The sequence below is a fragment of the Podarcis cretensis genome (assembly GCF_951804945.1).
Source record: "Podarcis cretensis genome assembly, chromosome: 1".
In the NCBI taxonomy this organism is placed as follows: Eukaryota; Metazoa; Chordata; class Lepidosauria; order Squamata; family Lacertidae; genus Podarcis; species Podarcis cretensis.
In genome coordinates, this window is record NC_137170.1 from 24,078,208 (window position 1) to 24,101,849 (window position 23,642).

The 23,642-nt window shown below is 42.5% G+C and overlaps 1 protein-coding gene across 1 annotated transcript; it reads left to right on the plus strand.

The window, feature by feature from the left end:
• The first annotated feature begins 1,549 nt into the window (after positions 1-1,549).
• Positions 1,550-22,246, plus strand: GPR68 (G protein-coupled receptor 68). The gene is made up of 2 exons (XM_079949382.1): positions 1,550-1,835; positions 20,940-22,246. Exon 2 carries the CDS (start codon positions 21,051-21,053, stop codon positions 22,152-22,154), a length of 1,104 nt encoding a protein of 367 aa, XP_079805508.1. The 5' UTR covers positions 1,550-1,835; positions 20,940-21,050; the 3' UTR covers positions 22,155-22,246.
• Positions 22,247-23,642: the final 1,396 nt, after the last annotated feature.

Here is a 23,642-nt window from a genome sequence, read left to right on the forward strand (position 1 = left end):
CATGGTCCTACTCCAAAGTTGGGCAAGTGGGTATCTGCTCTGGAGGTTTTCCCAACCCCCCTGGTGAGGATTTTCAGGAGCTGCATGTGGAAGGAAAGATGGGGAAGTGTGTTGCATCAGGAGAAATGCAACGTTTGTGGAGGGAACCCAGCAGTTTATACATAATAATACACAAATCATAAGTTATTAGTCACAACATTAGGACCTCTTTCTACTCCTCTGACACACTGCATAGGTCGGGGGTTATTATAAGCTCCCTCCCCACTCCCGATCCCACCCACTACAAGTCTCTTCAACTGTCCAGCGAAGCGGGAGGAGCCAGGAGCAATCCATCCATCCTCTTGGCCTTACAAGTAAGATGGGTTTAAGGGGAAGAAAATCGTAATCTGTGAATTTAAAATACATTTCTAAATGGGGGCCAATTTCGTGGTCTGAAGCAAATATTGATAAGAAGTCAGTATTTTAATAGCCACATTTTTCTCCCTGTAAATTGTAGCATGTTTTAGATGAAGCTTTTTCCTTTTCTCTCCCTGCCATTTTTTTTTCTACCATCGTACAACTGTTTCCCCCCTTGATTGTATTAACAACCTTATCAATAGAAACAGCAGTTGGCAAGCTTTCTGGTTATTAAATTAAGGTCTGTGTGTACTGTCTGTGAATAAAAAAAGGCAAAACAATATTCCCATGTTATTTAAAGGTGATGATATAAATATTTTAAATAAGTGACTGGAATGCAAAAGAGATATTGCAGAATTACAAAATGTGTACAAATGCATAACTATAATTCTGAAGGGGGTAGAAGTCCCTGCTGGGGAAAGACTTAACACATTTGATCCTGGGGTATGAGCTGGAGGTATATGAGGCCAGTAGCTTTCTGAAGCTAAGCAGGTCTGTGTCTGTATAGGTGAATGACTCTGTGGGAACCACATGTTAGGTGTCATAGAATGATTTGTAGAGTTGGACGGGACCACAAAAATAATCTAGTCCAGGCCCCTGCAATGCAGGAATATTTCACCCAGTGTTGGGCTTGAACCCACAACCCTACCCACTAAGCTATCCCTCAGGTCATGACAGAAGAAAGGATGAGTAGAAATGTAAAGGGGGCGGGATTTGGGCTTTTCATTGATTAAGAAAAAAACAAACAAATACCCAGCCAAAGGCCTATAAAGTTGCACCCCATGGTGTAGAGAAAAGTGAATGTAGATAAACTTCTGCCCCCCTCCGAGAAAACTGGAACTCTGTGCCATTAAATCGGAAGCACTTCCTCGCATAACACACAATTTATGGAAGATGTGTAAAAAGATTAGGCACATTAATGGGGGATATGGTCTCCCCACATATGTCGGTTGTGTCCTTGGTTGGAGCATCAGCTTCAGAGGCAGCCTGCCACCGTTGACCAGATGCCAGGGAGGAACAGGGAGGAGAAAGGCCTCACGTCTCGCCTGCAGGCTTCCCAGGGGCACGTTGGCCCCTGTGAGAAACAGGAAGCCGGACTCAATGGGCCTTCAGTCTGATCCCGTGAGAGCTCCTCTTGTGCTCTCCATAATGACAAGAACGGATAATTGTTGCCTCTGCTTTATATATGGTACATTATAAAATGAATGTATATATATTAAAAAACTACACCAAAAGAAGACACAAAAAATCTCAATGACAAGAGCAGCAGCTAAGCTGCTCCTCCTCCTCCGTTTCAGTCTCACTGACAGCTTAGCTCTGAGCTGGGAAGAGGTGAGTCAGACAAGAGCTGCAGTCCAAGCAAGAGAGGCAGAAGCTCCGTGCTGCTGCTCAGGCAGTGAACTTTCACAACTCCCTGACAAGAGGGTCCTTTCCTACAGGTGAGCCTTGCCTCTCTTCATGTTAATAAGTAGCTATGAAAATGGGTCAGCAAGAAACCTAGGCAGTATATCTTGTTCTTGTCAATTTATCAAGTCTGCGTACACTTACCTGGGAGTAAGCCACGCTGGTAACTATTGGAACATCCTTCTGGATAGACATGTATAGGATTGTGTTTTAATGCTCTTATATCTGAAAACTTTTTTTAAGGGTTGGGAAAGCAGAGCATCTAAATAGCTGTTCCTGAAATTTTAAAGGAAAGAAGTGGCTGTGGTTAAGAGTTCTCTGAAATAACCAAGCTGGTTTGTGACATTCGGTGAGGATGAATAAAATACTTAAATAGGTTGTAAGAAAAGATGTAACTGGTTTTCTTATCTTGATCTGGTTGTAGCATGGGATATGGCTCAGTGGGACTTATTTACAAGTAGATATGCATAGGATTGTATTGTAAAAAAACTCATTTAGAAGATGAATGTATGTATGAACTTCAAAAGAGCACTTGCTATCAATGTTACCTGCTGTTTTATATCCTGAGGAAAAGACAAGTTTGCTAACTAACTCCAGGATAGCGACTAAACCGCTTTATTGGAAATAGGCTCTAAAACATTAGGCATGCAAAAAGCCTTACAGAAATATAGTTTTTCATCTGCTCCCAGGTCTTGTCTCTAGAGCTCCCCAGCTTTCTGTAAAACCAGGACTAGAATTCTAGTGAACTGGAACACCTAAAACACAGACCAGACAGATTCCTTAACTTTACAGGGGTGCCAAACTGCTTTGAAAAATCAGGAACTGAGAAATATGCACAACACCCCATCCCTGACTTTTGGGATAGCTGTCTGGGCTTGTGAACTGGTGTGCCTTACTCCCCAATGTGTCAGTTCCCAATTCCACCACCATTCGTCCCATTGTCGGTCACTTAAGGAGTATGGAAAGAGAGCTGTAACTGGGGAAACCTTGAAGAAATCACTTCCCTCAAATAAACAAGAGCAGGGGCAGCAAAATTAATTTTTGCCTAAGGCAGCAATTATAGCCCTGACTTCAGTCATTCCTTCCACCCAGCATAGTATTATTGGTCTATGGGGCTGGTGCCATATCTCAAAACACATAGACTCATCACCAAAGAAGCCATTTTTAATTTTTTGGCCACAAGTTAATCCCGAGAAACCTTGAAATTGAGTGTTGGTTACTCTATTTCGAGCAGCAGCACAATTTTTATTTGCTGCTCATTTTAAACTCGTGCTTTGTCGCCTTCAGCATTGCCAGGTCTGGCCCAATATGTGCTCAAGTCTCTGAGCCATATTTGTGGGATTTCACTGCATGGGAAACACCCTTCCCCACACAACTTACCAAACCTCTTTCCCCTTTCCAGTCAGATTCCTCTTTCAGTCCGATTTCTACCACAACACCCTCAAGGAGAGACTTGGAAGCGTTTATTTATTTGCCCTTTGTTCCATCAAGCCGGGAATAGACCTTGGCCAGCTCAATACTATAAGCTTTGCCTGTTGTCTCCCCGGTTCAAAATTACTATTGTTTCCCTCTCCTTTAGCTCCCGTCCAAGGGCTGTTCCAGATGTGACACATTTCCTCAAGGAAAAAATAATTGCGTGTCAGAAATATTGTGCAAACAGTCCGTGGGCCTAATTGCGTGAGAAGATTTTTTGCCCTTCTATTTTTGCCACACTTAGGTATATTGTGGGGACCAGGCAACAGGAAACTGTGGCCTCTCAAATAAATGTGTTTGCAGCAGGATGTATGTGAGATGCACGTATGTCAGGTCAAATGAGCTCACTTTGGGGTGGGGGGCAGGGGAGGAAGCAGCATCGGTGACAGACTCCTTCCATGACTTACATACATGCATGTAGGGGAGCCCCGGGTGCACAGCTGTATGTACAGAGGGTTCTCTGTGACTCCAGTTCCCATCAGCATGGGCCCCACAATCCAACAATAGAGAGTCCCAGGTTCCCCAGCTCTGCGCCAGCTTTCCTCAACCTTCGGTCTCCAGATAGTCTTGGATTGCAAACCTCCATCTTCCTCAGCCTGCAAGGGAATGGTCAGAGACGATGGAAACTGTCGTCTAAAAACATTTGAGAACCCAGGGTGTTGTGTGTAATTGGGAACCCTTTATCTGCTGGGGTCTTAGTTGTTTGTAGGGAGTCCTCTCTGCATACAACTTTACAAGCAGGGGCCTGCTCCTGCTCCTATTTCAATAGATGGAGGACAAGTCCAGCATCACAATGTCCTCTGCTCTTGCTCCTACATCTCCCCGATGCGCAATCATTTCATACAGGAGTTAAGTGAAGAGTTTTGTCACCTCAGGAGGCAATATTTGCTTTCTAGGAGAATCATGGGAAGAACTCCTGGTGGTGGTTTGGCTATTAGGTAAAGGTAAAGGTACCCCTGCCCGTATGGGCCAGTCTTGACAGACTCTGGGGTTGTGCGCCCATCTCACTCAAGAGGCCAGGGGCCAGCGCTGTCCGGAGACACTTCCGGGTCACGTGGCCAGCGTGACATCGCTGCTCTGGTGAGCCAGAGCCGCACACGGAAACGCCGTTTACCTTCCCGCTGGTAAGCGGTCCCTATTTATCTACTTGCACCCGGAGGTGCTTTCGAACTGCTAGGTTGGCAGGCGCTGGGACCGAGCAGCGGGAGCGCACCCCGCCGCAGGGATTCGAACCGCCGACCTTTCGATCGGCAAGTCCTAGGCGCTGAGGCTTTAACCCACAGCGCCACCTGCGTCGGTTTGGCTATTAATGTACTGTATTTGATAAGGTAGCTGACTCGTGTTAGAGTCTCTAGGCCTCAGTTGTTTTTTTTATTAAAATAAACAGTTGAGTTCCATCCGTAAGTAGCAGTGTCTGTATTTACTAAGAGTCTGAGGACCCTCTGGCTGTTGTACAGAAGCCGTAAGGGCTATTAGCTCCTTCATTAGTGTGGGCGAGACATCAGGTTAAAACTCTGCTGCTGCAGAGGGATTTTGGAATAAAAGACAATCAGCTGTGCACATTCCCTAGCTGATTCTTACTGTAGTGACTACTGCTAATGGGTTTTGCAGTATTGTTGGGTGTGCTGCATTTTTAAAACTGTATTTTTTTGCTATTAAGTCACCTTGTGGAAAGGTGTGGTATTTGTATCCTTAAAAAACAACACTATCTACAGGTGTTTTACATGCCTTCTTGATGGCCATCTTCAAATATCTGAAGGGCTGTCACATGGAGGAGAGAGCATGCTTGTTTTCTTCTGCTCTGGAGGGTAGGACTCAAACAAATGGCTTCAAGTTGCAATAAAGGAGATTCTGACTAAAGGTTCGGAAAAACTTTCTGACAGTAAGAGCTGTTCAGCAGTGGAACAGACTTCCACGAGAGTTGGTGGACTCTCCTTCCTTGAAGGTTTTTGTCCAGAGGTTGGATGTCCATCTGTCATGGATTTATTAGCTGAGATTCCTGGATTGCAGGAGGTCAGACTATTGAGGTCCCTTCCAACTCTAAGATTCTATTATTCTGCTACACAAAAGTGCTTTTATGTATAAAATCTGAAATTTTACATTGTCTGCTGAATTAGAGGCAATAGATAGAGAAGGTCCCATGGGCTGTACTGAGGAATTTTGTTCTTCTTATGAATACTGGAACAGTTTAAGCATTAAAAAAATACATTAAATTAAAATAAAATTAAAGATACTAGTTTTGATGGGCCAAGCAGACCAGCCAAACACTCTCTCTTTCTCCTCCAACCACAGAGAGCTTAAGCCAGACCACAGAATTAGATATCTGGTGCAGAGTCCTACCTAAAAATGCCTGGAGGAGACATACTACTGCATGGTACATCAAGCAGGGCATGTCTTTGGTCCTCCTCAGTCTGCTCACTTTTTGAATAACTTGATTTTTTAAAAATTGCATCCTGAGCCCATTTCATTATCTTTTCACAATTTGTGGGCATGGTTTTTCCCTTTCATCTAAGACAATAAATTTAAACACCTATGAATATGATTGCAATCAGTGTTGCACTATTCCCCATTAAATCAGAATCAGAACAGTTTCAAAAATAAGGCAGTGCTGGCCACATACAAGTCAAGATGAACTATTTGCATTACAGGTTTCAGCTGCTGAATGGACTGTTGAGTAGATAATCTGTGATAGGAACCCCAAGGCCAGCACTAGGCTGCCTACCCCTAAATCCAGCCCAGCTAGGAGGAGTGGCAAGTTCAGAGAAAAGTGTCCAGTCCTCAAGATGGCTAGAGCGCTGGGTCTGTACATAGATTAAGGAGTCAGTTATCTCTTGTGAGAACCTATACAGCCAAGAATGGGAGTTACAATGCAGGCCTAGATTTCCATTATTGGCTATGTAATGTCGCAGCTTAGCTTTCTCAACACAATCCCAGACACATCCTTTCAATTGCCCAGGCACATCTCCAATTAGTGACTAAAAATATGTTGCAACGTTAGAATACAAATGTGAACGTTTTCATGAGCAGCAGACACCAACCTTTTCCGATCCAAAACCTATCCTTATTTCAAACTGCAACACTGGAACCATTAAACAAAAAACAAACAAACAAACAAACAAAAAACCACAAAAAAATACTATCTCTCTGGTTTTTGTTTTTTTTTTACTTTAGGGTCACTGTAGGTGATGGAAGTGAGGGTTCCTTTATCTTTAATAGTGGCAAAGAAAAATAAATTTTAGTCAGTAGGACTTGGCATGGAGGGTCAAAGCAGGATGTTTTAAGATATTTTCTTCAGAACTATTAAGAAACACACACAAAATTGTAAATTTTTAACATGGGTCTAGGAGGGCAATGCAGGGAATTATAGGCCAGTTGCCTTAATTATAGAAAAAATGGTGCAAAACATTATTACATATAAACCCAGCACCCTCATACCTAGTATTGCTCAGAAATTCTAAGAAACCAAAACATCAGTGCAGTTTGAAACCAGCAGTTAAAATCAATGCTTAATCTCAGGAACTATCATGCAAAATTTGGTTACGATCTCTTAAGAGATGTCTGAACGCATAAAAAACAGACAAGCAGCTTTCCAGAATTTATAGTAAATTATTAAATGTGCAAGTCTTACTGAAGAAGAATCAGCATGGCTTCCGCAAAGGTAGGTTCTGTCTTGCCAGCCTTTTAGAGTTCTTGGAATGTGTCAATAACCATGTGGAGAGAGGGGTGATCTGATAGACCAGTAATGAGAAACCTGTGCCCTTCCGGGGGACACTAGGGGCGCATTGGAAGATGGCCGACAATAACATCTCTCCGACCCACACGAGGTAATTAAGAGGCTGTGATGGAAGTAAGCAGCCTCCCTGCCCCCCCAAGTGAGTGGGGGGGACTTCCCTTGCCTGCTGTGCCCTATACCACCCCCGAACTCGAGGGGGTGGGGGCACTAGGCAGAAAGCCCTTGTGCAGACTTTGACTCTCCTGGACGCTGTCTCTGATTCGCGCCTCTAGCTGCAGCAACTTCAAAAGAAACAATTAGGTGGAAGCAAATGCACATATTTCAAGGAAGAAGGGGGAGTAAAGACTGCTAATTGAAGAGATCTCTGAGAAAGAAGACGGGTCGGATAAACAGGAATATATCATGAGAAGACACACCAAGGCTCGGTATGTTGGCAACGGGACTGGATGGGGGGGCTTTCTTTTCTTTATGTGATTAACCAAGATTCCCCCCCACACAAGTCAGAAATGCCGCTTAAATGACCTAAGCTGATGATTTAAGACTGTGTGGAGATAATTTCTAACCAAAAGCATGTTTTAAGGAGATCGTGGAAAGTTTAAGAGCTTTGGGATGACGCAGTAAAAAAACAGCGTCGCCATTTTGGCAAGTTCTGTCGAAAGACTTATGTCTGGGAGGAGGAATGGATCCGTTTTCATATTGCGGGCGGCTTCCTCAGAGGACTAAAGAAGGCGACAGATTTGCGAAGATTAATGATGGAAAGAGTGCTTTTATTTATGGAAGTGATGATATATGGAAACCATCTCGATATGGTGATTGGACAAACGGAAAAATTCACACAGGATTATAACTGGTGTTTACCTGCTTAAGGAGATTATCAGAAGAGATCACAAAGAAAAAAGAAAAATATATGAATAAGATGAGACGTGGGAACAGCAAGATAGGACTGGATAGAAATATGAACATTATTTGGACAGATTTGTGGATATTAACGCAGCAGCAAGAAGATGATGATTGGAATCCCCTTCGGAACTTGAAATATGGGTACCCCCAACAAAAAAATTAAAATTCGGCTTTGTAATTCGGAATTTATGTCATGTGATGTGATGTGATTTGATTTGATTGGTCGGTTAATAAAAATTATTTTTTAAAAAAGAGAAACCTGTGCCCTTCCAGATGCTGTTGGACTCTGGCCAGTGGTCAGGGATTAAGGGAGTTGTAGCCCAGCAACTTCTAGAGGACCAAAGGTACCCCCATCACTGTAGCAGCAGACATTGTGTACTTAGACTTCCAAAAAGCTTCCTCGCAGTATTTTAATTTTTACCCCCTTATTCTATTCAAAACAAGCCATGCCCACCATTCTGTGTACTTTCATGTAACTCTTCGGCTATTTAGCAGTTGTTATGAATGGAAGCCCAGTCAACTGTTTCAGTAGCCTTTTATATCTGAATTTGCTCTTCTCTGGAAATCCTGCCTCCAATAATTCTGTATGTCTGTTGTGGGTGTTATGATGCACCTTTAGGTTTCCTGCTGCCCTTCGTCTGAGCTTTGCTAACTGCCATTTTGCAACAGATCCTTAAAGCTGAATCAGACAGGCTAGGACCAGTCAGGAAAATAATTAGTCATCTACGTTTGTTCTCTTAAGGAACAACCGTCGGGTGACACAAGGCCAGCACAAGCATGCTTGTGTCAGAAGTAAACCTAAATATCTCACTGAAAATGTAATAGAACTCTGGGACATTTTGCTGCTGTCCAGCAACTCAAAGCGTGGCTGCTGTCTGTGCCTTGTCCCATCCAGGGCAACACAATGGCAGTCTTCCAAAGTCCTCTGTCCCCAATGTGGCTCTGGAAAGTGGTTAGCTGTATTAAAAGAGATTGCTACAAGGTGTATACAGGCCGTCCTGTTGGAGAACATGTCCTCCTTCTTATGAGAGGCCAGATAATCAAAGCACAAATGCCTTTTAGAAAGAAGGGGGGAAAGATGAGCAGGAGTGTAACACAGAGATGTACAAAATTAAGCATAGTGTAGAGAAAGTGAATTGAGAGATGTTTTACCCCTCTCACAGTGCTAGAACCTGGGTGTTGTCCAATGGGCGGCTTCCAACATACAAAAACATAATAAAACATTAAATATTTTAAAAACTTCCCTATACAGGACTGCCTTCAGATGTCTTGCAAAGGTTGTATAGTTATTTATCTCCTTGGCTTGGGGGTGGCATAACACCATACCCTCCAACATTCTCCAATGAAAATAGAGATGTCCCTTCCAACATTTCTCTGATGAAAATAAGGGGACGTTCTAAGGAAAAGCGGAACATTCCAGGATCAAATCAGAAACCAGAACATCTGTAATTCTGGGACTGTCTCTGGAAAATAGGGACACTTGGAGGGTCTGGACATGTCCATATTTAGGGCACCATATCTAATTCTGATTGACCTGTATCAGAACAGTTACCTTAGAGCTGGGAAAGGTAAGCCAAAGGACGATTAATTCCCAACATATATTTGGATGGTAAAGTTCATCTTAGGTGATAGTGTTCAAAATGTCTGGATTCAGCAGCACCTTTTCAGTCTAACTGACTTTTAATACATCAATGTTCCTAAGTTACACCCTGAGGAGCAATTTCCTTTTGGTGAAAGGCTTCTGTACGTGAGGCTTTTTTCAGGAGGGGAAAATGATCTTCATCATTGGATGTTTGTTTATGAACATAATCTCTTTTCTCGGATGATTTACCGTAGCGCTTGTGCAGGTTGACTGAGCTGCTGATAATTGGGAAGGAGGGAGAACCACATCCTACCAGATGAAAAATCAAGCAGATTTTTTTGAATTTCTTAAGCTCTTTAATGACGTTAATCTTACGTTCTTATCTGATTTGGGAGAGGCAGTTCTTTGAGACATTAAATCTTAAGCCCAGAGGAGATTGCTTGTGTTTGTGCATTCTTGATTCTAAAATACTGCACTAGCAAAGTTACTGGGTTGTGTGGCATAGTATGTGTATGCTTTCGATGGCCTCAGAGAAAAGTGACTAAAAGCAGCAATGGGAACAAGAATGGAGGAGCTTATGCGGGCAAACAATGTGGGCAAGGAGGTTACAGGGTTGCTTCCAACTGCTGGGCATTTGAAAGCCCTTTTGTTGCTTATTTAATTTATGCCACAGAACAAACACACATCATCATCATCATTATTTTTTATTTGTATGCCGACTTTCCACAGTTAAAAAAACAATGCTCAAGGCAGCTTACAGCATAGCAAGATTTACATAATTACAAAAGTCAAACAATAAATAGACCACATAAAATACACAACCAAATGGGAAACAATTTCCACATAAATCAAAATCTAAAACTAAGAATACAGCATTAATATCACAGTTTAAAATGACATAGGTAAAAAATAACAGCAATTTAAACAAAAAACAAAACAAAACAAAACGGAGCCCTCTCTGCCCAGCAGCACACACACACACATACTCACGGAGCAAACCAGAGATATTTCCAAATTATGCAGACTTTCTAGAGATATAATTGCCACTCCCAGCTCAAGCTCTGAGATGTTTAAAGGATGACTCACAGACCCAGCCAGCTGGCAGATGTCAGTGCTGAAGGCCCCTGGTACCTAACGAGATGCCAAGTGCTGGAGGTCTTCGATGATCAATGTGGTAGACTACGCCCCTCTTTCCTGCCTAAGTACTTCTCTCCTGACCTGGCAGTAATAGAAGCAGCGGCGAGGGAGGAGAGAACCTTTTGGTCCATTTCTTCCATGACTGCCAATCTAGGGGGGTCAGTTGTGGCAAAGACTAAGTAGGCTGCCAAGTAGACGAAGCATGCTCCCTCCCCTAAACCTGCAATGAGAGGCAAATATTTACAAGGGGAAGCAGAGATGGCATCCAGCTTACCTGTCCCTCCCCAGAATCCAAATTACTTGCTTTTCCCTCTCAAATCCCAGTCACACACACACATGAACCAAGTAGCTAGGCATGTGAGAGGTCGGGATAACCCTGAGAATTTTCACACAAATGAACCCAAGACCATAGCTGTCAACGTTCCCCTTTTTTAAAGGGAAATTCCCTTATTCCGAATAGGATTCCTCGCAAGAAAAGGGAAAAGTTGACAGCTGTGCCCAAGACCCCAACAGTCAAATGTTATGATATTTATTAAGAATGGGGTTTTAAAAACAAAGAAAAGAAAGAAAAGACGGAAGAGCACAAACGGAAGACGTAGAAAGTAGCTTCTAGAAAATAACAAAAACAACCTTTTAGTTCAAGTTTCTGCTAATATAGCTACTTTGCAAACAGGTTTCTGGACTGCTGTTTTCTCCCACCCAATTACTGTTTTAATAACTCTCACTTCCTATTGCATAAAGCCCCATCTGAACTAAGAGGGTTTATTGTCTTTCTTTGCCTGAGACCCAACACCAGTTTCATACCACCAACAGCTGACTACCTAGCATCAAAGGTAAAAATGCCATTTCCCCCAATAAACTAAGTGTGTGGCCTTGGGGAAGCCACTTGGAACAGTTTCAGTTCCTCCTCTGTAAAATGGGAAAAATAGCAACATGCTCTTCCGAAGTTGTTGTGTGAGCAAACACAGTCACAATTGTGTCAAACACTGAGAGCTAAAATACATACCTCTTACGCAGCTGCAATCTTGGTCTTGTTTGTTTAGGCAGAATTGGCGGGCAGCATTCACTTAAAGAGCTTTTTCTGGTTTTGTTTGCTAGCTATATTTGGACTTAATCCATGGTTCACATTACAAATTGCCAGCAGTATTACATCTGTTGGTGCAGAATTGAACTGAGAGGAAATGATTTGGTTAAACACAATAGCATCTGGATCTGGAGGAAACAGACTAAAGGGAACTCCCATTAAATACTTCGTTTTCACAGGGCATGATAAAAATGGACTCAAATGATTTCCATTTGACTGTAGGCAGGTTGCCTAATGACCAGTCCTCCTTTCTGCAGGTAATTTTCCTTTGGCTACCTCCCAGATCAGATCAGAAGAATATTTATTTGCATCAGCCGCTAACCATAGCAGTAAAATAAAATACAATGTACTGAAGATAGAGGTAAAAATATCCTGGAGGTTTACATCAGTAACACTGGTCAACAACAAATTTGTTGCCTGCGTTTTTTCGGTTGATTTAGGACGAATCTGATGTGCTGAATCCCAAAATCACATTGGTTTTGCTCAATCAGGTCAAGTTTTTGAGCTATGGCCACATGTCATTTTTTTACATTTTTGTTCACATGTACGCTTGTGTGGAGCATTTTAGAAGAAGTTAGTGGGGGTAAAATGCCATGTCGAATAATTGTTTTGATTGGAAATGATTATTTTAATGACAAGAAGTATTCAGGTTCGATAGTTCTGGGTGATTATGTTGAAAAGGGATCAGTTTGAAGTCATAAAACCTCGAAATCTTCCATAAATTGGTGCGGCAAAGCATAAAGTTGCTTACCATGCTTATTTTGGTATTAAACTTGGTGACCAGGATAAAGCTTGGGCACCACACATGGTGTGCAAGACATGCACCGTGACTCTACATGGGTAGACCAATGGCAAGAGGAGTCTGAACTTTGGAATTCCCATGGTTTGGAGACAGCCGACAAACCATGTCACTGACTGCTACTTCTGCGCTGTTGATGTGACTGGGATCAACAGAAAGATCTGGAGCAGCCTTAAGTATCCTGATCTTCAATCAGCACGTCATCCTGTAGCTCATTGTGATGAAATTCCAGTGCCTATCTTGGAGAACTTCCTGACATTAGTGACGAAGATGCCTCCAGTGTTGAAGGACATGAAGAAGAAGAAATGGTTCTTGAAGATGATGCTTCACATCCATTTTCCCAAAAGGAGTTGAATGATCTAGTTCGCGACCTCAGCTTGTCAAAGGACTCTGCCGAACTGTTGGCATCCAGACTGAAGGAAAAAACCTCCTCTCTGACAGTGCTCGCATCAGTTTCTTCCGCAACAGGCATCAAGAGTACCTCTGTTTTTTCTTGGAAGAGTAGGACTTGGTGTACTGTGCAGATATTGCGCAGCTTCTGCTCAAGCTTGGAGTGCCACAGTACGAACCCAAAGATTGGAGACTGTTCATTGACAGCAGCAAGTGATCACTGAAATGTGTTCTGCTACACAACGGCAACCAGTTTGCCTCTATACCCCTGGCTCACTTGACTACACTGAAGGAGAACTATGAAGCGGTGAAGTATGTGCTGGAGAAAATTGGTTATGATCAGCATAAGTGGTTTATTTGTGTTGACCTGAAGATGGTGAACTTTTTGTTGGGACAACAGTCTGGCTTCACCAAGTACCCATGTTTTCTGTGCATGTGGAATAGTAGGGACCGTGCTCAGCATTACACGAAGAAGGACTGGCCTGTGCGGGAGGAATTGGTGCCTTGCAAAGAAAGAAGAAGAAGAAGAAGAAGAAGAGTTTGGATTTGATATCCCGCCTTTCACTCCCTTTAAGGAGTCTCAAAGCGGCTAACATTCTCCTTTCCCTTCCTCCCCCACAACAAACACTCTGTGAGGTGAGTGGGGCTGAGAGACTTCAGGGAAGTGTGACTGGCCCAAGGTCACCCAGCAGCTGCATGTGGAGGAGCGGAGATGCGAACCCGGTTCCCCAGATTACAAGACTACCGCTCTTAACCACTACACCACACTGGAAAGTCATCAATGACCCTCTGGTGGACAGAGACAGAATACTCTTCCCACCGCTGCACATCAAGCTTGGCTTAATCAAGCAGTTCACCAAGGCTCTGGACAAGGATGGTGACTGCTTCACTTACTTGTGCCAGGCTTTTCCAGGATTGACCATGGAGAAGTTGAAAGCTGGCATCTTTGACGGTCCTCAGATCCGTCAGCTCATCAGAGATCCAGAGTTCGGAAACTCAATGAACAAAGTGGAACTGGAAGTGTGGAAGGCATTTGTTCTGGTGGTGAAGAACTTTCTTGGCAACAATAAGGCCAGAAACTACGCAGAACTTGACAACAACATGCTGACTGCTTTCAGAAGCCTGGGCTGCAACATGAGCGTCAAGATGCACTACCTATTTTCACATATGGACCAGTTTCCTGAGAACCTGGGTTCAATGAGTGGTGAGCAGGGGGAGAGATTCCATCAGGACATGAAAGAGATGGAGACCAGGTATCAGGGTCGCTGGGATGCAGTCATGATGGCTGACTACTGTTGGACTCTGAAGAGAGACTTCCCTGCCGCTGAGCATTCCAGGAGTTCCAAGAAATGGAAGTTCAAGCCCTGAAGTTTGAAAAATGGTGACGCAACATGCAATTTACGTGTACTTACCTTTATCAATGCCCACCATTCAGTTTACAGTAATCAATGTTTCTATCAGGTAATCAATATATGTTGTTGGAAAAACATTTTTTTCTCTTAAAAACATATTTAGGATGATATGTGTTGACAAAAATCAGCTGATAATGCCACAAAAATGTAATTGATTTTGTCACAAGATCTGATTTTTTTCAAATCATCATAGCACAAAAACCTGACCCGATGGAGAGAAACGGATGCCATTTCCTGATTCGGCAGTGCAAAAATACCCTAAATCAATTGTAGAAATCTAGACAACATTCAAAAAGTAAAAAATTGTTGCTCAGTGTAATCAAATAATGGATCTTATTCTAATTGCCCCTGCTATTTTTTTTCTGCAGTTTTTGCTGTCTCCTGGTTATCTTGAGCTACCTCCCATATTAGCCAGTGTGTTGTAGCTTCTTCAGAACAGTAGTGGATCCTTCCAGAATACCTCAGGAGCTCTTCTCAAGATGGCACCATAACAAAATAGGGGCCCTTCACATTTAGGTGCCTTGGAAGTGCTGGGTCACACAAGTGGCACCACCAAACGGATCTAACATGATTGAGAGTCTGGGCTCTGCACTGTCAACATCCATAAACAAAACTGCACACCCAAAAACATTTCAATATGCTTTTAGTTGTTGATGGTGGTCCACAGTTCTAAGACTGTCTCAAGGCAAATCTAAAAAAATGTAGTATAAACACTGGCAAAGCGTGTTCTCCTTCATGGAAAGCATGTATTGCAGTGGGGGCAGCCAGGACACCCCAAAGGTGGTGGGTGGGCTAATTGATCGTTGGCCACTGATGCGATTGGGGCTTCCCTTGTTGTTGGGAAGAAGTTAATGTTGCCATTTGTTGATTGACAGCCAGAAATGCTAAAACTCATTGCACGAGGCTAGGGCTTCCTCTTTTCGCCCGTGCATCGGATTGCCTGTCCCCCCCTCCCTAGAATTAGGGTTGTTTGCTTTGACCTTGCTGTGCCTGTCATGGGGTCGTCTGCTCTTGGGGCAGGGGCCCAGTAGGAATTTTGTCCATCTGGCTGATTGGCTGGGGCCATTTGGTTTTTGCCTACTGCGTAGCAAATCGTCACAACTTGTAAGGTTCGCGGTTAGGCATTGGTTTATGGTTTGGTTGGTTGAGGGGCATGGATTGGCTGTTCTTGCCCCTCTAATGCTGCTGCTGCAAGGGATTCCGTTAAAGGAATCGGGGGCTAACTATTGCTTGTCCACTCTGTCAAGGGGGCTTGGGCCATAGCAATGAGCTCCTGGTTGCATTTGGGGAGGGCTGAGGGCAGGTTCCCTGCCTTTTTTGACTTTCGCATCGTGTGGAATGTCAGTCTGTCCCCCATGGTGGGGGCAGATAGTCGCAACCAATGCCTAAGCAACCACTCACATTTTTGTATTTTAATAAAGTTGTGGCCAAAATTACGCCAAAAATCTTAAACAAAAAATTCTGTGTGATGTGTGAGTTATTGGGGTGGCCATGGGGACCTCTACACGCAACTGGGAAACACTGGCCTGTGAGCGCTCCAGTTGGAGAACAGCCTTTACCAAAGGTGTCATGGGCTTTGAAGACACTCAAACTCAGGACGCAAGGGAGAAACGTGCTAGGAGGAAGGAACGCTTGGCAAAACCACACTGTGATCAACTCCCGCCCAGAAACCATTGTCCCCACTGTGGAAGGATGTGTGGATCCAAAATTGGCCTCCACAGTCACTTACGGACTCATTGTTAAACTGTGTTTATGGAAGACAATCTTACTCGGCTACGAGTGATCGCCAAAGAAGAAGCAGTTCTAACATTCTTACTCCTACTGTGTTTTTGTCACCCTGGTGTGGACCAGGATGCAATGCTGCTATCTTATTTTATTTTAAAAAGACTCAAATATATACATAGAAGTTTGTAAGGTGGAAATGAAGGAATAACATGTTTGTGTGATTTTTGCATTAAAACTTTTGATCCTATCGAAGATCTACACATGATGTAAGATAAATGCATTTTTTAAAACCCTGCAGCAATGGATTTAGTTGCTGCTTACTCTTACTTTTCTGTCTCAATATACAAAAAAAGACCTTCCTAAACTTACACAATTTGTGAAGTTTTGGTTGTGCATGATTCAAGCTGCTTACCCTTAAATGAATTTAATGTGAGGTAACTTGTTGACAATTATCTCTTTGCTGAGGTGGTTCAGTGCTTGTTGGCATGCGCCCAGTTCTCTTTTTAGTTAGTTTCCTGTGTAGCATTGGTTATTTAATTGCATGTTAGGAACACAACATCCAGCCTTTGAAGCTGTGCCTAGTAACGTTCAGGTTCAGGGTTGATTGTTTTCTAAAAGAAAACTTACCGTAATTTTCTTTGGATTTTAAAGATTTGTTAATGCTCATGGGATGCTGGTGGTGGAAATAAACACCCCCCCCCCAAAAAGAGGAAGATTTATTGAGATAAAGTTATACTATAGTCAATAGTACCTATGATGTCATATTGATGCCACTTTAGCTAATGGGGCCTCCCACTGCCGCTGCGCCGCCGCATGATTTCTGTTCTCATCCTGAAGCAAAGTTCTTAACCCGAGGTAATATTTCTGGGTTAGCGGAGTCTGTAACCTGAAGCGTCTGTAAGCTGAAGTGTATGTAACCCGAGGTACCACTGTACATCTTATCTGACAGTGACATGTCGAAGGCTATGCAGTAACCTGCATGGCAAAATGAGGACTCTTCAAAGTCCAACACCAACCAGAATACATACTGCCTATAGGAGAGCAAGCTTTTACTACAGTTGCACTAAATATTATCCAAGTTCAATATTTGTAAAGTAGCAATTTTAATGCAAGCAAGTAAGTTATGGGGGGGGGGACACTCATACAATATGCTGCATTCTCTGTGTCACTTTCTTCTTCTTTGTCCTCACTGTTGTTTGCTTCATTTGCCATGTAATTCTTTGGTGATCCTTATTATTTTCTTTTAGCTGTATTCGCAAACTATCCATTCAACACAGTTCATAACAGTAGGGAAAGACTGGAAACAGGAAATATGAAGGGAGTTGCCCTGTGGTATTGTAGGGCTATACCCCAAGTCGGCTTTATACATTCTGAGAAGTTGCATGCAAAAATACTGTCCTACCATTCACAATTAGAATTGTCATATAAATAGTATGATACCTGGAAAAGGAAGCTGGACAGACAAGGGAAATTCCAAGTGCAAACAGTTCAGTCTCTTAGTAGATGTAATGAGTAATATAACATTTTGGGGGGATGACTAATTAGCCTCTTGTTTATGTTTCATTTAAGCATTGCAGTAGTGTTTAGAGTCATCGTTTTCAGATTAGTTTAATGAAACACACACAGTTATGTGATTATTTTGAAATATGTTGGGGTCAATTTCAACGCCAAAGGATGTAGTTCCTATTCATGGAAGCCACCACAAGGCTTAGAAATTTTCCTCTCTTTAGGAAACTGGAACCTGGAACCTGGAACAGGGAAGGCAGAGGACGGCTCCTCCTTTCCTTCACATGCTCTGGTCCTTTTCTTGCCAGGAAGAAGCCATGGCTGGCAATACTGGACCCTTTGATCCCAATCAAGAAAACATTTGTCAAAGCTGTCCCATTGAAACCAATGGAACTTAGGTTATTTGCTACTAACCTAAGTCCAACTGCTTTAAAAACGACTCACTCAGAATGACCTAAATTATAGCTATTGACTATCAATTCATCCCTTTCCATAGGTGGGAAAACCCCTACAAGTCACACCCATGACTAAAGTTGTAACATGAGAATGCTTTAGATACACTTTTTCTTCACCTTATTCACATGCAGCACTTAACCAAACCATGGCTTAGCAAGAATGAGCAAGCATGCAGGTACCTAGATTGAAAATAATGGCTATTTTGCCAGTTATGCGCTGATATGACTTAGTGTTATGGGCTCATGAATTGCCTCTCTCTAAACTTTGGTTGCAATTTATTGTTTGCTGGTAGCGAGACAAACTATGAGCTTCGGTAGTGCTCTGGGTAGTGCACCAGCAGCAGGAGAAGAGGAGGGTACTTGCTAGCTTGCTTCTTCTTGCTGAGCTATAATTTGGCATAGTGCTGCAGCTATAATTTGGCATGGTGTTGCAGAAGTAGTGGTATATTTTAATTGCAAAAGTCAGCCATGGAATGGTGATGCCTCCCTTAATTACTCTCAGAGTAGGGACACAGGTAGTGGATAGGTACCTTTCCAGCTCAACCCCCGAGTCGTCTGCAACTGGACCTAATGGTCAGGGGTCCCTTTACCTTTTTACTCTCAGAGTCACTTTGGAATATTGTTCAAAAAGTTGGATTTGGGTCTGGATTATTTTTTGAAAGTGTACAATTTATGCCATGGATTGGTTGTGACCTTAGGAATTCAGCGTTCTCCCATTTTGGTTCCCCACCTGAAGAAACGGGGGAAATGGTGACTTGACTCAGTTTCAGATCAGGTAGGAACATTAAGAAGCTGAAAAGCACAAGAAAAAAGTAGTACAGCGGTACCTTGGGTTACATACGCTTCAGGTTACATCCGCTTCAGGTTACAGACTCCACTAACCCAGAAATATTACCTTGGGTTAAGAACTTTGCTTCAGGATGAGAACAGAAATTGCGCGGCATGGCAGCAGTGGGAAGCCCCATTAGCTAAAGTGGTGCTTCAGGTTAAGAACAGTTTCAGGTTAAGAACAGACCTCCGGAACGAATTAAGTATGTAACCAGAGGTACCACTGTATATGACTGAGAGTTGCTAGTAATATTTGCCCTAATCAGGTTTCCAAAATACACAATGATAGTCACATGCAGCAGAAGAACAGAGCTGCGTACATTTCCCTTGCCGCTGTGCACTGATGCTCTAGCAACGCTTGTCAGGGGTCACATTCATAGGGACAGCATGCATGTGTTTAGCAAAATGAATGCCCTCAACCTGTGGACAGTTACTGAGGAGCTGCATGCAGTGTGATGGCAGATAATATTAAGCAAGCATGATCCCACTTCCCTCCTTCACATGGTTATTGTAGCTTATTTTTTAGTGCTTTAATAGGGGTGATGGTTAGGTTACAGAATGGTTATGGGGCTTACAGAGCAATCCTATGCATGTTTACTGAGAAGCAAGCCCCACTGTGCTCAGTTGACCTTTACTCATGGGTAAATGTGCTGGTGTTTATAAATGCACTAGTCACAACATGGTACAGAAGTGAGAATTATTATTGTGACATGAAGCTAGCAGAATATTATAGTAGTCAATCTGATTTGGAGGTATCCTAGTATTAGATTGTGCTTGAATATTATTCCGATGAGGATGCTGTGTAACACTCCCTTATTCCTAATGGCCATTTCCTGATACTGGAACTCTGAAGAGTACTAAAAAGACTGAGCTTATCTTCCTGCTTGCTGGTGTGTTAAACAATGGATGCAGCCTCCTACAGAGAAATGACATTCTTCAATATTTTCATCCCTTTGAACCAACACATTTGTACCCAAGTTTGTTTCTACAAAGGCAGATCTAAGGATGCTACAAGCTGCCTTTTATCGCCTGAATGTTCAAAGACAGTAGTTGAATATATCAGTACTGCAATCGTTTGCCAGGAAGGTAAAGAGAGGAATTTATTCCTAACTTCAGGGGACTTCTACATCAGTGGTGGCCAGGATGCAAAGTACACAGGGATCCACAGGCTCTAGGGGCCCCGCCAAACGCAGAAATTGTCTTAGATTTTCATAGAAGGGAATATTGTCATATAATAAAATCGGTTCTGTTTTTTTCTCTGACATTAACTTTAATATTATAGATGCATTTATAACATATGCATTCTGAAGATATGTACTTCATGTTTCAGTAAATTGCTTCTCATAAGAGTTATTGCTATCAAAAGACATATTATTGGATGTAGGTGTATGATCAAACTAAATAGGGGCCTCCAAATGTATCTAGCACTGAACTAAATCTGTTGTGGAGCGTCTGCAATTAATAGAAGATGTACTTTCCTGCTGTTTAATACTATTTTAGTCAAGGATGTAGAAAGAAAGAATAGCTTACTTTGGTTTATTGATTAGTTACTTATTTTCAATAGTCATTTTCATATTCTATAGTTATTTTTTATTAGTCATTAGGGATGTTGGGGGTTATTGTTTTGTTTTTGTTTTTATATATGTTGTGGTTTTATTTTGTATTTTTATCTTGTGAATTGCCCTGAGATTGATTAATGATGATGATGATGATGATGATGATGATGATGTTAAATGAATCTGTATTTTGATCTGGGAAGATTCCAACAGATTTTTAACAATTCTTAAAGGGGCCTCAGTACTCTAGGCATAGCTCTTCAATCAGAAAATATTTACTACCTGTAGGTAATCACAAAGTGCTGCTGCTCTGAATTACCGGTATATGCATAACTGGTAACTGCCAGATGGATTTAGTAACTCCCAGATGTGTAACAGTTATGTATTCCTTATTTATCCCTAGTTTTAAGTTTACTTTTCCATGCTTGAAATCAAGAGAAAGCTAAAAAAGATTATTTAATGTGGTAGAATTACAAATGTTTATGAACAATATTCTAGGTATTATTGTTGGTGCATTTCATTCGAAGAATGTTACTGTGCTTTGTTTCCCCCCATGCAGGTGTTCACAAGTACTGACACTGGTATGAAGAAAATGTAGAAAGAATGAAATGACAGACGATTAAAATTATGCCTGCCTTGCTGGGGCTTCCATGGTCACTCTTTGCAGAAGATGGATGACTTTTCCGAGGACATCGCAAATGACAATAATACTCTGAATTGCACCATTGATCACACCATACACCAGACATTATCACCTGTGATATATCTCCTTGTCTTTGTGGTAGGTCTCCCAGCCAACTGTCTCTCGTTGTACTATGCCTACTTGCAGGTGAAGGTCAAAAATGAGTTGGGGATCTACCTTTGCAATTTGACCATAGCAGATCTGCTTTACATCTTCTCCCTGCCCTTTTGGCTCCAGTATGTTTTGCAGCATGACAACTGGACCTATGATGAACTCTTGTGCAAAATTTGCGGCATTGTCTTGTATGAAAATATTTACATCAGCGTTGCCTTCCTCTGCTGCATCTCGATTGACCGTTACCTGGCTGTGGTGCATCCTTTTCGCTTCCATCAGTTTCGGACAATGAAGGCTGCCGTGGTGGTGAGCATTGCCATCTGGACCAAGGAAATTCTGACCTCCTGCCTTCTTTTTACGCACGGTGAAGTGACTAAAGACTCGGAGAGCCATGTGGTGTGCTTTGAGCATTATCCCATCAAAACGTGGGAACACAACATCAATTATTACCGTTTCACGGCTGGTTTCCTATTTCCCTTTTGTCTGCTCATTTTCTCTTACTATGGCATTCTGCGAGTTGTCCGCAAGAGCCATGGCACTCAGAAGAAGAAGAAGATTCAAATTATACGTCTGGTGTCGAGCACAATTATCATTTTCTTGGTGTGCTTCGGACCATATCATGTTCTATTGCTGATACGCAGCATCTTTGAAAACAGCTGTGAATTTGCTGCCAGCATCTTTAACTTGTACCACATTACACTTTTGTTGACTACTTTTAATTGCGTTGCAGACCCAATATTGTACTGCTTTTCAAGTGAGAGTACCTATCAGTATTTTGCAAAATTAGGAGACACTTGTTTAAAGTGCCTAAGATGTATACAGACAGAAACCAAGGAATCCTATGCAATGAGTACTCCAGAAACTGTAAAAAAAATCCGGGAGCAGGCTGAGCTGGACCCAGAGTTGTTAACTAAGTTACATGCTCGTGAAGTGGAAGAAACCTCTATCGGCACTTTACCAAAGGAAGGAGTGATCTAACGTCTCTGTACATTTGCTCACTTCCCTTTTTGGAGTATAGATGTATAGGAATTATTATATCTTGCAAAGAGGGACAGGGACAATAGTTCAAAAAGGCAATCAACTGAACTATGCTGATATTCTTTTTTTTGTAACATAGTTTTCATTCATTTTCAGCTTTGAGAATGATCTGGCTTATAGAAAGGGAGTGGACGTGATGTGGAATATCATTAACGACTTAGATGAGTTGCGGGCGTTGTATGCAAATATAACAATAATTTGGTCTTCTCTGCTGGAGAGGCGCTGTTGGCGGGACACAGCGAATCCGGTGGCTGTGAACAGGGCCAGGAGGATCCTGGAGCGCTCGGTGGCGCGTAGAGTGGCTGCGATGGGTGGGCGGGTCATTGAACACCCATGCATCCAGTTTAGCAATGAGGCACTCTATCGCGAGGATGGCGTGCATCTCTCTGGTATGGGTAACGATATTTGGCTGGCTGACATTGTCCGGGGAGTCAGGGATTGGTTACAGGTTTGAGGGTATTGGCGGCGAGCTGGGCTCGTGTGGCGGTAGGCATTGGCCGGGGTATTGTTATGCAAATGAGGTCGGGGGGGAGGATCGCCATCACCTCCCCCATTGATTGGAGGGTAGTTCGTTAAAGGACTCTGGGGGGCGTCGCCTCGTCCGAAACCTACGGAGGCTAGGGCCTAAAGCGCGCTCCCGAGCGGTAACCCCTGGGGGAGCGCCTACGGATGTGCATCTGGGGGGCTTCCCCTGTTGGTGCTTAAACCTCCCCAGTTAGACCGGATAGTCTGTTAGGGGCCAATGCCTAGGGCCAATACCCCTCTTACCTGTAATCAATAAAGTTGTGGCCATTTTTCGCCCATCAACCTAAATTCTGGTGTCCGGTGTCTTTATTTCATCTGTGCTTGGGGGCGGGTATCGCCACGCAATGAGTACTCCAGAAACTGTAAAAAAAATCCGGGAGCAGGCTGAGCTGGACCCAGAGTTGTTAACTAAGTTACATGCTCGTGAAGTGGAAGAAACATCTATCAGCACTTTACCAAAGGAAGGAGTGATGTAACGTCTCTGTACATTTGCTCACTTCCCTTTTTGGAGTATAGATGTATAGGAATTATTATATCTTGCAAAGAGGGACAATAGTTCAAAAAGGCAATCAACTGCACTATGCTGATATTCTTTTTTTTTTTGTAACATAGTTTTCATTCATTTTCAGCTTTAATATGTTTTGGTTGCATTGAGATATACCTTTGTTAACATCAGAGCATATGATATGCAACCATTTCATAAAATTAAAACAATAAACACTCAGATAAGCATTTCTGAATATATTAACAAAGTTGTGTCCAAGGGTATATACCAAAATTATTACAGTTATTAGAGATATGATATGATTTATAGTAACATGTATTGCTTAGATTGATGACCACAAGTTAAAGGTATTTTGTATCAATAACAATTAAAATGTATAGGATAGGGCAGGGAGGAGG